The sequence below is a fragment of the Lipotes vexillifer genome, unplaced genomic scaffold, assembly GCF_000442215.2.
Source record: "Lipotes vexillifer unplaced genomic scaffold, Lipotes_vexillifer_v1.1 scaffold886, whole genome shotgun sequence".
Lineage (NCBI taxonomy): Eukaryota > Metazoa > Chordata > Mammalia > Artiodactyla > Lipotidae > Lipotes > Lipotes vexillifer.
In genome coordinates, this window is record NW_006771059.1 from 1,084,813 (window position 1) to 1,103,858 (window position 19,046).

The 19,046-nt window shown below is 35.8% G+C and overlaps 1 protein-coding gene across 1 annotated transcript in view; it reads right to left on the bottom strand.

The window, feature by feature from the left end:
• Window positions 1–10,797, bottom strand: part of SH3BGRL (SH3 domain binding glutamate rich protein like) — a 52,409-nt gene extending 41,612 nt beyond the window's left edge. Inside the window, exons 1-2 of the mRNA XM_007446495.1 lie at window positions 10,755–10,797; window positions 9,421–9,516 (exon numbers count right to left, since the gene is read on the bottom strand). Of these exons, the coding sequence (XP_007446557.1) occupies window positions 9,421–9,516; window positions 10,755–10,797 (139 nt within the window). The remainder of the gene's footprint in view (window positions 1–9,420; window positions 9,517–10,754) is intronic.
• Between the last annotated feature and the right edge of the window lie 8,249 nt (window positions 10,798–19,046).

A 19,046-nucleotide genomic window follows, 5' to 3' on the forward strand; every position in this document is an offset into this window, starting at 1 on the left:
AAGCAGTTTTATCCATTTTAGTACATACTTTTGTCTAATACATTTTCTCAGCATTACTTTCTTTTCAAAACTAGAACTAAAATTAAAAATGGATTTAAAATGTATAAAAAGCAAGAAATAACCATACAATTTATTAGATTGCCCAACTTAGTTTCTGATAAAAAGGAGAGAGCTAGGTGTTCCCTGCTTTGGGAAAGTCCTGGGAAATTTCTTTAATTATGTAGTATTCATTTAAAACCAGCAGGCTTTTTTTTTTCTTTTTTTGAAATATCAGAAATTTAGAGTAAGATCTATGGTATAAGTTAAAACTGTATTTCGTTTCTACTCTCCACCAGATGGTATATTATCGAATATATTTCCCTTGAGGCTGTACTGAATACATTCATTTCTAAATCAACACAGCTGCTGACCAGTTCAGAGAACAATTCTCATTACAACTTCTGATCAGTATGATCTGTGGCATTCATCTAGATGAAGGTGTGTTTAGTGAAGGTCTGGAAATTCGGGTCTTTCTTATCGAACCACTGTGAAGTCATTTGACCAAAAGTTAAGGGTGGCATATTCTTTTGTAACTACTATATGTGCAGACACAGATGGAATTTATTTGCAATGTTAAAGTTTTCCATTGAAAGGACAGCTGCAACTATTTCACCCTTTTCTATCAAGATATCTGGTATATCGCAGTAATTTTCCCTCTAGCCTAGCACAGAGTAGGGCCCTCACCAAACCCTCCCTCAAGGCAAGAGAACTGATTTATATGGCATGACCTGGTCTAGAAAGGAGATACCCATAATTTCTGTTTATTCAGCGGGGCAGCAGGACACAGAATGAAGGTCTCTAGCTCTTCCATCCAGTAGAGGGAAGGAACACATTGCATACATTCAATACATGATTCTAATAAATCTACTAGTACAATTGAAAAAAAGACATGTTTGTTTGTGAACACCATTTAGTGAGAGGAAAAAAAGCTTAAATTAAGGTCTAAATTCTGCATTTTTAATGCACATATGGCTCCCCTTATGAAGAACCACAATTTGGCCCTGAAAATTTGTTCTTTAAAGGAAAAAAATTTAGCTGAAGTTTGTAAACTTTATACAAATTAGGCTACTGTATACCAATGAATGCAAACTTTCACCAACCATACCAAAAAATTAATTTTAAAGGAGGAGGAGGAAAAAAGAGACGAGGAGGAAAAAAGAGATGAGGAAGAGGAAGTACAACACCAAATTTGCATTATAGAAGGTATTATGACTTAGATTAGAATAATCACAAGTCCATAATTCTAAAACATGGAGACCAGAATGCTGCTTAGTAGACTGAATTTTAAAAGTTAAAACGTCTACTATAGGGAATTCCCTTGCGGTCCAGTGGTTAGGACTCCATGCTCTCACTGCTGAGGGCCCAGGTTCAATCCCTGGTCAGGGAACTAAGATCCCACAAGCCACGTGGTGTGGCCAAAAAGCAAAAACCTCTACTATATTAAAAATATTTTTAATTTATTTTTACTTATACACTGTGAAATTCACTTGCTTGGTATGCATTTCTATGGATTTTCACAAATGCATAGAATCATGTAACCAACACCACAATCAGAAAATTCTCTGACTCCCCTCACAAATTTCCTTGTGCTACCCCCTTGCAGCACTAGTTTTTATAATTAAAATTTCAGTTCACAGATATTCTTCTTAACTACTAGTTACTTACTGGTTTCTCGGTTTCTCTCAACCATTTTGCTGAATTCTTATTATTAGCTTTTTCACAGAAACAAATGGATAAGGGTCTGTATGTCAGGTCAGCAAGTATTTATGAAATGCTTGTTCTGGGCCCAGCATTGCACTACATTCTCTGGGGACTACAAGAGAAGAAAAAAATACTACATAAGAAGGGAGCTCATAGGCATGTGAAACTTTACAGCAGTACAAGACGTTATTTAATGGAATGCTTAATTGTGAGATTATGAAAGGGATTCTTAACTTAGAAATTAGGGTCTGTGACTCCCCTAAAATGTATATGTGTATGTCTTTGGGAGGAAGCTCCAGAGCTTCCATCAGGTTATCAGGTTAACTACAGTGAAAGATCCATAGGTGTTTTAGAAAGGAAATAACAATGGAAGAGGCAGGATGGAAATGATTGCTGGTAAATCTTACAATCCAATAAGCAAGAGAAAGACAACCTTCACATAGCACTTTAAGCTTTTACACCCATTACTTTCATTTGAACCAAGAAGCATTTGGAGAAGGTTCTTAAGCCATGAAATGAGATGAGGGAAACTGTTTGAGGAAAATTAGAAGAGCAGTAGTATGCAGGATGAGTTGAAATGGATGAGTTGAAAACAGACTATGGGTAAGGAGTTATTGTTTAGGTTTAAAGGGTCCAGAGTCAATTGGAAGGTGTGAGCTGTAAAAGTGCAGAGGAGAATCTAAGATACATTATTAAAAGAAAAAATGATAGGCTTCACTGATGGATACGTTGGGAAAGTTTAAGGAATAAGATTTATTTAATCAATCACTCATTTAACATGTATTTATTGAGCCGAGCCTATTAGGTTCCTGGCACTTGTTCTAGGCATCAGAGAAAGAGCAATAAACAAGACAGACAAGGAAGGTTTCTGCCCCCACAGAGTTTATAATCTAATGAGAGGAAACAGTTTATAATCTAATAATAGGAAAACAAATTAATAGACAAAATAATTTCAGACAGTGATTAACTGACAAATTCTATAAGTTATCAAAGTATCAGTATGAAAGATGACTTCCAGGATACAAAGGGACAAGTGCAAGGGAACTAAATATGTACTAATTAATGGACTAGGCTTTTTAAGACAAATTATCTCATTTAATTAAAAGATGATACTTACAACAACATGGAACCACTGGCAAACACAGGACATTGTGAAGGCAGACCTTCGATATGTATGTGTATTGTATATGTTGGGGGGCAGTATATCTAAGAAGGGAAGAATGGTAAGGGGAATGGCAGAGAGTAAAGACGATGAGTTAAGTTTTAAATAAATTGAGCTAGAAGACTTCTATTTTCAGGAGAAAACAACCCATGAGTATGATAACAAATGTACTATCAGAATTTTTTAAAAACTACCTTGGTACAGCAAAACAAGATGATATATTCAGTAAATGCTATCTTTACAAGTGAAGAAGTTTTAGTTTATTATAAACATATAATGGCTATTCACAGTAGAGAATGAAGAATTGGTAAATCAATTCATTGTGCTTCTCTTTTGCTTTCTACTCTCACAGTTAACTGTTGAGAAAAAGCATGCTTGCTCATCCTACTAGTCCTTGTGTGGAAAAAAATTCTGAAAAAATATATATACACATATTAACATATAAGTCTTGTTATCCTTACTAGATTACAATCTCCTCAAGGGCAGGTTACATACCTAATTTATGTTTGTGTCCCTCAGAATACCAAACAGAATGCCTTATACATTGCTAGTACTCAATAAATACTTTTAAGTAAAGACCCCTTCAAGATCTTATTTAAAACACAATGCATCACTTTGATGGTTCTCCCGTCCTGAGAATACTAACTGGATTTATTCTATTGGCACTGTTACCACTGTAAGCAGTATTTTCATTTTTTAATCAAAGCCTGTTTTGGTCTAATTCTAAATAAGAAGAAAAGGAACTCAAAAAAAGCAGAATATACGAACTTTCAGGCCCAAGAACTAAGCCAGAAAAGAGGCAGGCAAAGGAGTGAAGTAAGTAAAAATGTTTTGCTAACATCTCTGACTACTCCTAAGATTTTATTTTCCTCTCCCCAACTCCTAAAATGTCCTCTGTTTGTGGACAGTAAAGACTCTTTCTTAAAGCTGTTAACCAAATACTTGATGTATGAGCCACTAGAAGAGCTATCTAGAATTGGTTAAAGTTCAAAGATTACTATATATACACAACTGATTTTTGCTCTCTGCCTGTCTATTTTGAGAAGGGAAACAATTCAAAGATGAAAAATATACCTTTGGGCTACAGGCATGAAATTATGTGCTGCATATAGTCATAATTCCTCAAGGTTCATAAAAGATGAGACTCAGTTAAAATTTTCATGTTGATCAACACTTTAAAATTAGGTGGTGCCTTACTACTTATCTACTGTCTCACAACTGATTGGCAGAGATGGCTTCATGAACATAGCTCAAGTAAACATGACCTGTCCAGTTCTGTAATTTATGTGTCCTTCCACCACTCCTTTTTCTTGGCTTTTCTCACACTTTTTTTTTCTTTTGGTCTGTTTCATACAGTTATGTGGGTCTATATAGGAAAGGCACATATGTTAAATATAAAGATTTTAGAAGTCAGGATGGGAAACCAATCTTTGACAGACAAAATCACTCAATAAGAAAGAGGATCAAAATGAATTAATATATATATAAAGTGCTTTAAACAATGTCTGACACATATGATTCAATTAATGTTAAGTTATTGTTATTACTGAAGTTATTATTATATACAGAGGTGAGAGAGGCAGTATTGGTGTATTGGCAATAATACTGGACTTTGAGTCAGAAAGCTTGTTTAAAAATGCGTCTATTCTACCTACTAGATATGTAATCATAAGCAAGTCACTTAAATTTCTGGGCCTCTGCTTCCTAATGTCCAATAGAGTAACATGGGTGCTTACACTTATAAGTTATCATGAGTATTACTGCAAATGTATGTGAAAGAACTTTGTAAATATAATCAAATAAAGATGTAACTCAATATAATCACCCAACTTTTCTTTCACTATCATACTCCTCACTTAAGTCTATCTAATCCCCATGGTCTCAAAGTCTCCAGGCTGTGTCTGCTTTCTTACTATAGGTTCCCTCATACTTCAAAGCCATATCAGTAATTCTTTGCACTATTATCCTATTCTCTCTCTCTCTCTCTCTCTCTTTCTCTCTCTCTCTCTCTCTCTCTCTCTCACACACACACACACACACACACACACACACACACACACACATACAACCACAAAACTTACTGGACTTCAGATCAGTTTCCTTCCTTTTCTCCTAAAATCCTATGTATTATATCTCGGTTGGTTCCATGGACTGAGACTAATTTCAAACACTGCCACTTCTTTCAGAAAGTCAGTATTCACTCTCCAAATTATGTAGTTTTTAGCCCTTTAAAAAAGACCTGGCTTTGTCTTCCCAGGTCCTCAGCTCTGTAGTCTTAGTTATACATAGCTACTTGTTGCTTTTTGACGCTGTACCTGTTGCTCAAAATGCAGCTTCTTGAGTCATATTCCCATAGATTCTAATTCAATAGGTTTACAGCATCCATGAATGAAATTTTGAACAAGCATCCTGTGAGATTTCTGAAGCAGGTGATCCCCATATACACTGTGAGAAACAATGACATGTTTATTGAACAACTAACATTGAGTCACTCACCAGTCCCCTAGTCATATCTTTGCTCTTACTGTTGCCTCTCTCAGGAATGATCTTTCTCTTTCTCTGATAATGAAAATATTGCTTAGTTTTTGAGATCCAGTTCAAATGCAGCCTCCTGCTCCATTTCCCCCATACCCAGCAGATGTGCTCTTTTCTATTGAACAAGCTATGGGACATTATCAGCACTGGGGTACAAGGAAGTGGTGATAGGGTCTTTAGCTTTTATAAACTGAAGTTTTACATCAGAGTCTGTGCTCTTGAGTTAAGTTTGCTATAAAGCCTGTAAATTGGGTAGACTAATAGAAAACTAAAAAATACTCAGCATCTGATTGGTCAGGGTAGTAACTCAAACCACATAGAAACTAGAAAGGAGGACTGTCAGCCATGTCAGGACCAACGATTGAGAATGAGAAATAAACAAATAAAAAATAGTTGTTAGCTAGAAAATTGTACAAGTTCAGTAAGGATTAGTCAAGTGATAACATCTCAGTGGTCTCAGGGAAAAAGATGGCTAGTGCACAACTGCCTAAGTGAGTTTGTGTGGTTGGTGTAGGTTATAAAATAACAAGGGGAAAATAAGGGAGAGAGGGAGCTAAGAGCCGAGATGGCAGGGACACTTGAGAAGGATGGAAGCCATGAGTACAGTTAATAAGTGACAAAATAGAGATCTGAACCCAGATCAATCTGATTTCTCTGTACTAATGGATTTTCAAACCTTAATGTGACTTGGAATATAATTCAGGAGTTCTAGACATGGCCCAGGGATCTGCATTAAAAAACACCCCTCTAGGTGCAAGTGAGCAGTGTGTAAATCATATATAAGAAACTGAACTACTGCTTCTCAGTTTGCTTGAGGCACTATTTCTCTCCTTCTCCTTATTTCCACTTCAGCCTTTCAGAGATACCCAACTACCTAGGAACCCCAAGCATTAAAAAGATAAATTCTCTGACCTCTTTCCCTCTGTCCTCTTTGCCCCATTCTTCCAAGATCTGGGTTTTTTAAATTAGAAACTCCTTTTTCTTTGCAGAAATAGAGACACAGACATAAAGAACAGATGTATGGATACCAAGGGGTGAAGGAGGGGGTTGGGATGGATTGGGAGATTGGGATTGACATATATACACTATTGATACCATGAATAAAATATATAACTAGTAAGAGCTGACTGTACAGCACAGGGAACTCTACTCAATGCTCTGTGGTGACCTAAATGGGAAGAAACTCCTTTAAACTTCCCAAAGGATAAGGACAACTACGTTTCTGAGACAGCTTGGTAGGTGGTCTCTGACAGGCATACTAGATCCCAAACCCTTAAGCTCATAAACACATGTTTACTTTGCTAAAGTTAAACATCATCATCATCCCTTACATTTTATTGTATCCACTATGCACTAGGCACAGTGTGAAGCATATCACCTTTTCTCTTAATCTTCAAAAGAAATCTGTAAGGTTGATATTATTATATTTATTTGACAGATAAAGGAACAGAGTCTCTGAAGGGAAAAGTTGAGTAACCTACTCAAGACAACTGCCAGTAAATGGTGGTTTAAACTACTACATGGGATTTGAACTTATGCAGCCTGTGGAAACCCAAGTGTTTCATGACTACTTGCCAGCTCATAAATATCTTCAGTAACTACTGGCATGAGGCAAAGACACTGATGCACAAATTTTAAAGGTAGGGAAAAAGGACACAGTCTAAAGCCCAGAATTAAAATCCTTCATGATACTAAAACATGCCTGGCAAACTTCTACCACCAAGTTTTACAGTCATGATCAAGTATTTGTGTGCCTCAAGATCCAGAAATGTTTAATAATTTTAGAGGGAGACAGGATGGGGGAGATAAAATGATGAGTAATTCCAATTACATCTCATCTAAAAATTTTGAAATTTCCATAAAGTCTATTACTATGTTAAATGTCTTGTATCCTCTGACAATAGAAGAAAGTTCTTCCATGTTATAGGGAAAAAAAACTCAATGAAGAACATTTTGCTGTAACAGAAATCTTAAAATAATGTAATCAACAATCACATCTACTGGCTATCTTTGGATGTAAAATAATCAGAACAACATTGGAAGAAAAGAATCATTGAAATCTTAAAAATAAAAGTTTCAGTGAACTATTCACAAATGCACTTTGCAAAATTAATCAAAGACAACTAAAGAGAAAGTAAGGAAAACCATTCCCTCATGAATAATGCAGAATTGATTTTATACTTCTTGCTTTATTATTTTCAGCAAGTGAGCAAGTTAAGGTATTTCTACTTTGGTGCAACCTATTTGTAATGGGAAGCTACTTCTTCACGTGCAATTTGAGGAATTTAGAGAGTCAATGACAGGACCACTGATGTTTTTATGCCCTGCTTCAGATGGCCTGTTGAAAATAGATTATTCTGGACCATAGAATGAGTCCAGGCAGTAGATTTAAACATTAATAGTAAAGCCAAAGATGAAATAATCTGTTGAATGATAGTCTAGAAACAACATAAGCTTTCTCAACAGGATATTCAAAAACATTGAGGTAATTAAGATGGGTCTGTCCACTGAGAAAGTACAACTGCTATAATTTCTATGGCCTCCAGGCTTACCAGTTCAAATTCACACTTTCTTCACCAGCATTAACAGTTGCTGACTTCTGCCCTTCTTATTAGATTAACGATAACATAAAATGCTGGGTATGGATACTGGCTCTGCAAATTTACTGGCTGTAAGACCTAGGCCAAGTTATTCAAGCACTTTGAGACTCAGTTTTCCTATATGTAAAATGAGCATAATACACCTACTTCCTAGAGATGTAAGGGCTAAATGAGAAGAGGAATATAAAGTGCCTGGCTTTGAGCCTGGATCCCCAAAGGCACTCAATAAATAGAAAGTCTTTCCACACCCATCTCCTCCTTTTGTCCTACTCATTCTTCAAACTCAAGCCTTACCTTCCCTAGAATATATATTTAGGCACACTGATTTTTCTTAGATCTGAATTCTTATAGCAGTAGTTTTTGATCTGTGGTCCAGAGATCACTGTGGGAAGGGGGAGGGAGAGGGAAGAACAGTTATTGCAAAAAGCCGACAAATCTCTAAGTACACAAAGCATTTTCTAGAGACTAAAAGAATAAATTTTGCACTAAAACATACAACTCTTTTCTAATATGTATAGATACTGTTGTGTAAATTAAAATACAAATTCATGTCAAAGTGTTAGCAAATTTATGGTATTTTTTTGAAATCTTAACATCTTTATTGGAGTATAATTGTTTTACAATGGTGTGTTAGTTTCTGCTTTATAACAAAGTGAATCAGCTATACATATATCCCCATAGAAAGTGGTATAGTAGTTTTTGTTATTATTTATTTTCTCAGCCAAAGGATAGTAAAAATTTAATTAATATTACGGTAGATTTCCATATTTATACTCTGAAAAAGCTGACTCCCACTATCACGTGTTTCTATTGTTGTATGATATTCTCCAGTTGTTTCGAACAAGCCTGGACTAGGGTGAAGGAAGTGAGGTACTCACTTCAACTGAAAATTTGAGGGTCACATAAAAGCTCAGTAATCAAGATAGATAACATGTTAAAGACATTTTAAAATAAAAATTAATGCAAATATAGATAATGAACAAAATATCAAAATTTTAAATAAGACATGATCTGACAGGGCCAGGATTGTGGGGAGGTAAATGAGATGAGTCAGACAAGTGCAGGGTCAGATCCTGGTTCATAGGCATTTTGAGGATTTGACCCTGAATGTCTAAAGAAGAATCAAATACTGGGCCATTATTTTACAATACGCAGTGTTCATTACAGTTTTTAGCTGGATCTCCAAAAGAGTAAGCTAATCCATGCCGAGAGTGCTTTCACAAATAAAAAGTTGCCGTTGGGACACAAAAAACACTGCAGATATGAGAGCTCTGGGAAAGGCATGAGAACAGAGAGAGAGATGGGTATGCATGTTGAAAGTCTTAATTTAGTAATAGGAAATAGAGTTCTGGGAGAGTATCAGTGAAGCAGTAAAAGTCTTACTGTTCGGAAAGGCGACAGCTAGCCTACACTTATTTTCCAGAGGGCAGGAGACATCATCTTCTTTATCATCATCATCATCATCATCACTACTATTTGCTGAATACGTAACGGTATGCAAAACACTACATTAAGAGCTTCATCCTGTTTAGTCATCACAATGATTATGTGATGTATATGTACTATTACCCCCATTTTATTAACTGGGTTTCAGAAGGAATTAAATGACTTGTATACAGTGTTGAACCTAGTAAAGAAGTTTAGGGACAATATGAATATATCCAGGTATACCTAAAATAATAACAATAATAATAGCAATAGTAAAAATAATAAAAATAAATAATAACTAATAAAATAATAACAATTAAAAATAATAAAAACAATAATATCAAATAACACTGAACAGTTACTGTTTTAAGCACTGTGCTAAACATTTTATCTCACTTAAACTTTATAGCAGCCAAGGAAGTTAGGTATTACTATCACTATTTTTACTCTGTGTGTGTCTGTGTGTGTGTGTGCATGCATGTGCACACACACACACACACAGTTGACCCTTGCAGAAGGTGAGAGTTATGGGTGTTGCCCCCCAACACAGTCAAAAATCCCCGTACAGCAGGGGAAATCTCTGCCTCAAAAAAAATTGATTGATAAATGACTCACCCACCGGCAGGAAGCTGAAACAGTTTGGATAGAATCAGGACTCAAACCCTAGTTCTTGTGATTCCACACATTGTGATCTCTAATTAAATACTAACTTTTCCCAAACTTAGTTAACTTAAAGATCTGTAAAATGAAAAAAACAGAGACTATATTTATTGAAAAAATCCATCTATAAATGGGTCTGTGCAGTTCCAAAACTTGCTGTTCAAGGGTCAACTGTATAGTTGAAATAAATTTCTAGACACAAGATGGAGCTGCTCCTGCCCAGGGTGCCGTGTGAGCAAATGCAAACTTAGATAATTTTCATGTCCCTGTAAATATTCCATTTGACCAAAATGCAGTATATCGAGTCAGCCAATCTCCAAACGCCAAGCCAACCCTGGGCCTTCTTACCCCAAACAAGGTTGACTATGTGGTCCCAACCAATTAGGTATTTTCTATTTTTCTCTTCCTTGTTCATTATTCTTTATCTTATAAAAGTTTCCTGCCCTCTGTCCCATTTTGCAGTTCTTTGAATAGAGACTGCCTGCTTCATGAAGTGTTAAAGTTTGTATCTCCTAAATTGTTTAATCTAATCATTTTTAATCATATATATAGATAGATAGATAGATAGATAGATAGATGCATACATATATATATACACATATATATGAACATATATGTAATATACTTACCATCTACTTTGTGGCAGATTATTATGCTAAGTACCACATACATTGTCTCATTTAATTTCATTTGCTCGTGCCCAGAGAATATTGCTACTGCAGTCTTGTACCCAAAGCAGCCATTTTTACAACCAGGGTCCTTCTATCAACTTGGCATTAGTCTTTATCTGACTGAGTTCCATATAGTATAAGGCTCCAAAATGTTCTCATAGAGATATTACTGCTATAACCTAAGGAAGCTGATAAGGTTATGAAACCAGAATCAAAAAATAACTCTTGGAATTTAAATGGCAAATATTCACATTCTAACCTCAAAACAAACTGACCAACATGATTGTGTGGTTTTTCTAACAACTACATGTCATTTTTCTATACCAACAACCAATTCTCCAACACCAACTGGGTATCCATCAATACAGTTCTGACACTACCTGTAGTTAGATGAGATCCCACAAATTAGAGGGCTCAGTCCCACAAGACTGCCCTCAATTCATATGCCAACCACAAGTAGAGTTCCCAGGTGACTCACACTTCTGCCTGGCCAACTACAAATTCAAGCTCCCACAAGCCCCCTTCAGCATCGATAATTCACTAGAACAACCCATAGAACTCAGGAATGTGCTCTACTTCCTATTATAGTTTATTATAAAGGATACAAATAAGCAACCAGTTGAATAGGTAAATAGGGTGAGGGTTGGAAGGGTCCCACACACAGGAGCCTCTGTCCCTGTGGAGTCAAGGTGAACCATCCCCTGGAATGTGAATATAGTATTCAAAAACTTGGAAGCTCCCCAGACCCTGTCATTTAGGAGTTTTTAATGGAGGTTTTATGTAGGCATGATTGATTAAATCATTGACCATTGGTGACTGAATTCAATCTCCAGACCTTCTCCCCTCCCCGGGGTTGTGGGGTGTAAATATTCCAACCCTCTAATCTATTGGTTGGTGTCTCTGGAGACCAGCCCCCCAATCCTGGAAGCTATCTAGAGGCCCCACACTGCCAAGAGCCACCTAATTAGCATAAACTCAGGTGTGGTTGAAAGACGGCATTATGAATAACAAAAGGCACTCCTATCTCTAAGGATACTCCAAAGGTTTTAGGAGTTCTGTGCCAGGAACCAGAGACAGACCAAATATATATATACATATACATATATATATATATATATATATATATAATATCACAATGTTATTCAAATACTTAAATGATGAGTCATTTTGAAAACTGCTAGCACACCTTAATCTTGCACATATTGGATAATCTCTTTTGAACTTAACTATAACTTTTCAGCAAAAATTTGACTAGTCCTTCACAAAAGTTGGCAACACAATCACCATTTAACAGATAGCAATTCAGTTAAATTGATAACTACTAGCAGTTGTTAAGAGTTAGGAATCCCCCTTCTAATCAGCTATAGCAACAAGTTGACTGCTTTCCAACAGAGGAAAAATCCCATAATACAGTTTACTACTTTGTTTAGATCCTTAGGTTCAGATAGAAAAGATTATTAAAAGGAAGTGTCCAAAACTATAACCTAATTTTTCTGTTCTAAAAATGACAAATGATAGATACTGATACCGTCAAAGGCTAATAATATACACAAAATGAAATTCAACTCTCCTCACTTAAAAAAAGACACTGTTCTTCACAGCTGTTTTAAATGACAAAAGGAGTTAGGAGTGATAAGTATTTGCTTGACTCGGAATTTACAAATAAAACTTCATCTGCAAGTCCATCTTTTTAGATATGTCTGGTGAAATGTATTATTCTTGTTGGCAGAAATCTATTTTCGTAAAAGATTAAGAGTGAACAATGCTTGTGTTCACAGGCTTCTACTAAAACAATATTTAAACCTATTTCTACTTGAAAATTTTCCAAGGGCAATACAACATGCTTTTTCTGGCTTCTCTCCCTGAAGAGCCACAGACCACCAACTAGGGAACATATTTGCCTTACTTCAACATATGAACACATTGTTCTAAAAAGCACTGACCTGGGAGTCAGGTGACCTGGAGTCTAGTCCCTGAGCTACAGTTCTTTATATATATAACAAGGAATATGAAATAGCTAGTTTCTAAGGACACTTCCTACTCTGCTATGTTGTTGTCCCAAGAAGTCTTCCATTTTAACAACCAGATAATCCAGGTAGGTTAAGGGATGTGCAGTTCTCCCTGAATCTCTATCTCCTCCAGAAACTAGTTGGAAAAGTAAGCCCTTGCTTTACCTGAAAAGCGTTATGTAAAGACGTGTACCTTCTAGTGGCCAGTCTCGATAGAAGAATTCTCTACTCATTTTACATGAATGAAACTGTTGATGTTACAAACAGCTAAAACTCTTCAACCTAGTATGAACTAATTAGGAACTCCAAGGAACCAATAATCTCATTTGGGGAAAAGTAATCACGGAAGACACCTAGCATACTTTTGATCTTAAGGCAAGTGAGAGAAATCTGGTTTTCATCCCATTTAGCTCTAAGTACAAATACAGGAATCCACAGGCTTATCTTCACATGTTGAGTCACTTAAGACCACATATTACAGGGATGAAAGAACTCAGGGATATTATGTTGATAATAGTGGTGCCACCAATGCTATCACCACTTTAAACTTACAGAAGATTTTAGAGTTCATAAAGTTTGCCATTGTACTATCAAGGCTCTATTTGTTCTATCTTCTGACTTCTACTCCATTTTTATTTCAAATTTTTCAATTTGTTCCAGCTACACCAGGGATTGTCTGTATTCCTCAAGTATGCCAAGCTCATTTCCTCCTCTCGGTCTTTGCAGTTGCTATTCCTCTGCCTGAAATGTTCTTTTTCTTGCATGTCATCTACCAGGTTCTTCCTTTTTTCCTTCAGGACTAAGCTTAATTATCACCTTCACAGTGGGACCTTCCCTGACCACACTACCTAAAGTAAGTCTCTTGTTAAGCTCTCATGCTACACCCTGTTTCTTCCTTCATGGCACTTATCACAAGTTGTAATTACATATTTATTTATGTGTTTGCTAATTTTTCCATCAGAATGTAAGATTAATGAAAGTAGGAGTTATGTCAGTCGTGTTCACTGCAGAATCCCCGGGGCCTAATACAGAACCAAGCACATAGAAAATGTTCAAAATATACTTGATAAATGAATATATATTCACTCATTCATTACAATAACCTAATGGAATAGGTAGAACAAGTATTAGTATATTCATTTTTTAGTTGAGGTCACCAAGGTTCACAGAAACTAGGGAAACTATAAGATAGCTATGAATGGTGGAACTAAAACTCAACCTCTGAACTTTCTACTCCAAATCCAGTATATTTTCCACTATACCACATGGCCGGAAACTCTCTAATTACTAGTAACCCCATGAAATTTAATCATTGATACCTCCTCCGTAGCCTCCTAGAAAATGAATTCTAGGCAGCCAAGATGAACATGCATCACAGACTTCCCTAAAAAAGAGTTAACCAATTATCTATGTTCTTTTCAAAAGAGGACCACCATTCCATCAAGGCCACTCAGGATTCCCAAACTTCAGTGGGGCTAATCTTAAAACCTCTAAGTTCTATATGTAACTCACAAGCTATACCTCATGTGTCACTTCATGTCATTTTGTTGAAAAAAAGAATTTAGAGTTATATACACAAAACATATAAACAAAGTGAATTAGATATATACTCTGGACTGTTAAAATGGACTGTTCTTGTAAACACATTAACTATCACAAAGAAAGGTCTATACATATTTATGTGCAATCACTGTAATGGTATTTTCTAGGGCCCTAGTATCTAAAATTGCCTGCTTAGTGAAATATATGAGAGAACATGAACATGTGAACATGGTCACAGTTTATTTCATAATAACTTCTGTGAATTGCAAGAGAGTGCAAATCCATGAAATGAGTGAAATATGTTATCATGTGGGTTAATACTCCAAGCATTAGTTCACCATTCATTGTACTCAGCCCACTCTTGGTTTAGGTGATTTAATAGCACGTCCAGCTTACAATAACTAAAAAACAACAACTGATTTTCAAAAATCTTATGATTTAAAGAATATTTGCAAGTAAAATATTATTACTAAAAGCTTAAAAAGCAAATGAAATCATTGTGCCTTTTAGAGACTTATCAAGATAGCAAGTAAAAAATAACTCATTTCTAAAGCAAAAGTGAAAACATAAGACAACTGGTTTCCTTCAAACTAGGAAGCTGTTAACAGTCCCATCTGATAGTTTGTTCAGGAATTATTGTGCATTCTTCACATAGATTCGAGCCCCAAGGGTTTTGTAAGCAATGAGACAGGCTCTCTGTTCTGAAATAGATCAGCAGAGTAAGGGCATATGGTGGTGGGAAATGTAAAGAAGAGAACATTTTGGTTGCTTTTAAGCAGAAAAATAAAATAGAACTCTTAAATGAGAGTCTAATTGATTGCCTTAGTAATAGCTCTGGAATTTCCTTCAGATCAAAATAAAATGTGGCAGTCTAAAATCCATGAAGTATCTAAAAATTTGCACCACATTTTTAACTGGTGTTGGGGGTCTAACAACAAATTTCTCATTTGGTCTTTGGCCCTCCATTTTTCATGATGATATCTCTGTTGTAAAAGCCCAAAGCATTTATTTCAGGTACAACTTTACGAATTTCCTCACAACAGGCTTGAATGATCTGTAATATAGGCAATGTTAAATCCATTCTCTTTACCTAAGAGAAACAAAAACATTGACAGAGTTAAGTGACTTGGCCAAGAATATATGACTTATCAATGGCAGAGCTGGGAGTTCTATTAGTTCCTTATGGTCACAAAAAGAAATTACCACAAATTTAGTAGGTTAAAACAATGCAGATTTATTCACTTACAGTTCTGGAGGTCAGAGTTTGAAATTAGTTTCATGGAACTAAAATCAAGATGGTGGCAGCGCTGGTTCCTTCTGAGGGCTCTAGGAGGGATTCTGTTTTCCTTGCCTCTTTTAGTTTCCAGAGGCCACCTGCATTTCTTGGCTTATGACCCCTTCCTTGCATCACTCTCAACCTATTTCCATCATCATATCTCCTATTTTCCCTTCTGTCATCAAATCTTCCTCTGCTACCCTCTTATAAGGACGCTTATAATTACAGTTAGTGCCCACCTAGATAATCCAGAATAATCTCCCCATCTCAAGATCCTTAACTGAATCATAGCAGCAAAGTCCCTTTTTCTGGAACCTGTGAAGTTTACCCTTTTTAAGATAATCTTCATAGGTTCCAGAAATTAGGACTTGGATATCTTCTAGAAGTTCTATTTACTAACTTAGGAGTTAATAGTAGTAGTTATTAGTATACATTAACCAGAGTTTTCTGACAATGGAACAATCTATTTGAAGAATTACTAGAAGTATCCATGGAGAAGGTTAATATTTAAAAGGCTGTTAAAAAAAACATGTTTGCATTGGGTAAAATGTTAGACAGATTGGGCTATAGGTCCAGTTCACCTAAAAAATTATCTGGGTCTTTAATTAGACTTCACTGGTAGATACAATTCCTTCCACATAAAATCTTACACTAATGTTGCTTATTTTATTAAGGCAATAACATCACTGAGAAAAGTAATTGAGCAACAAGCATTTACTGAACATCTCTTCTGGGCTAGGGACTGAAGACATATATGATATAGTCTCTATCCTCAGAGAGTTTAATGGAGTAATCAGAACATAGCTAACAGTATGATGAGTACCCCTTATGAAACATAGAAAATGAATGCTAAAGGAGCTTAGAGGTGGAGAGAACTGCCTTACTTTAAGTAGCCAGAAAAGACTTCATTAGGGAGGAGGGGTAAAGATGGGTAAGACCAAGGCCTGTGGAATGGGAAAAGAATGATAACTCAGGTGGAGGAAACACTGGAAGCAAAGGCACAGAGGTGATGATATATCTGACACATGCAGGAAGTAGTAAACTCAGATGTCTGGACCAAACAGCGCCTCTAGTGCAGCGCTTTCCATTGATGGCACACAAGGTGATTTTTAGTACCTGATTAAAGATGTTTCTTTAATTGTATGTGTTTATGCAAATGTGTAATAGAAAAAATAGGTAATTAGCACATTAAATCCATGATTTTACTGAAATCATTGTTTGGGATAAATCAAGTGCTTTATTCACACATGCATTCATTTATACATCCACTAAGTCCATAAGCATGTATTCATTACATAGTTCTGGGGACTGGGCACTGTGCTACAGACTGAGAATACAACAGAGGTGCACAAAACAAAGACCCTGAGCCCAAGGAGTTCACAGTCTAGTGGGAAAGACAGATATAAACAGAAAATTATAATACTGGGTTGGCTGAAAAGTTCGTTCGGGTTTTCATATGAAAACCCGAACGAACTTTTTGGCCAATCCAATATGCCATGATATAAAAATATGCACAAGGTGCTACTAGATTATAAAAAGACACATAGCCTAAGTTGAGGATGTCTTCTGGAAAAGATTAAAGTATATTTAGGAAGGTTAATATGAGGATCCTGTGTGGAATGGATTGCAGAGGGAGAGACAATTGAGAGAACGATTTTTCTCCCAGTAAAAGATAAAGTATCAATTTAAGTCAGCTGGCATTTTACCCTGTAGTTCTCAGAAATATATACATTAACAAATGGATGCTAAGATTCCTAATTCATGTCCTCCTATTTCTCAAGATTAATATTATCAACATTACCTCACTCATTATGGGGGAAAAAAAACTTTATAGGAGCAAAAGGTCAGCTAATATTTATAAATACATAGGTTTCACCAAAGAATATTCAAAAGAACCTTGGTCTGAATGCAGATGCCTAAAAATGTGACAAAGGCCTAATTTTAAAAAGAAACTTCATTTTTTTTTCCAAAGAAAAATTAAATTACTGCCCATACTTAGGTTAAGGTACAGCAATCTTCTTTCTGAGGCCTTGACTTTATTTACAATATAATTGGTAGTGGCCCAAATTTTGGTTAACAGTCCAACTAGGATCATTATGTTTCCTTACTCTTAATTATATAAAATTAATAGAACTGGTATTGGGGGTCCCAAAACTTTCTTCAGGCTTGAAAGGCTTGAAGAAAGGCATGGGTGTTGAGTGAAATATAGTCTCCATTTGTGCAGGGCCATTAGGGGGATGCCAGGTTTACTTAGCTCTACATTTCACACATCAGGTTATTATCTGATCTATTATCTTCTTTAGAAAAGACAGAAATTGAGTCATCTTTAAGCAGAAATCTCCAAGAAGAAACTAACACCATCACCCCCTCATGGTTTCTGTAATGACTTTGTTTAAAAAACAAAACAAAACTGGGGACTTCCCTGGCAGTCCAGTGGTTAAAAATCCATGCTTCCAATGCAGGGGGTAAAGGTTCGATCCCTGGTCAGGAAACTAAGATCCCACATGCCATGAGGTACAGCCAAAAAAATTTTTAAAAAACACAAAAAACAAAACAAAACTGTGTTCCCAGTCCCAGAGTTGGGGAAAAAGACTGTTGACAAAAAAAAAAAAAAAAAAGGCTGAACAAAGGATGATTAGTGGTCCTTTTATTATACTATGTCAAAAAATGGAGTTTAAGACAAATGCAGTGGAATCATAAAGGAGACTCAAAATAAGCTTTTGTATAAAATTAAGTTAGTATATACAAACCATCTTAATCTCACAGATTGTGACCCCCAAAAAAGGTCTTTTAGGGTCTACTCTTGATTCACTCACAGTTTTGCTTCGAACTATGTAATTTGGGGTTAAGCACATAACCTGTGCCTCAGCTTGTCTTCCTGGTTCATAAATTTTACTTTAAAGAAGCCATATTTGGGGTATATATAATACGGTTTCACAAAATTTGTTTAAATTTTAGGAAGGTCTTGAGACCGCAACCTATTGTAAATTTGCCTGAAATAGCTGAAAAATACCCAAAGACAGTAGATTTTTAATATTTTACAAATAAGCATAAGAGCTACTGACATAGATTCAGAAGAAATGAAGGGTAAGGAGGAAATCATCCAAAAAGAGTGATTATCAATGAAAAGAATGTGATCATTTTCAATAGCATAAAATTCTCTTTCTAGAACACAATAATATACATTTATAAGTTTTTATATGTGTCAACTCCAATTTGGAAATGTGAATGTCACAAACAGCATTATTAGCCTATTTTCTAGAGTTGAGTTGAAGGTCCTGTATAATCTTTTCTTAGTAACTTTTTCCTAGCTTAAAATATAACTTCTTCAGGTCTCAACTTTGTTATTAAATGTCACATTCAACTAACTGCATATCACTGTGCATTCTTACAAGGGCATAGAAAAGAATCAGAGAGAGAGGG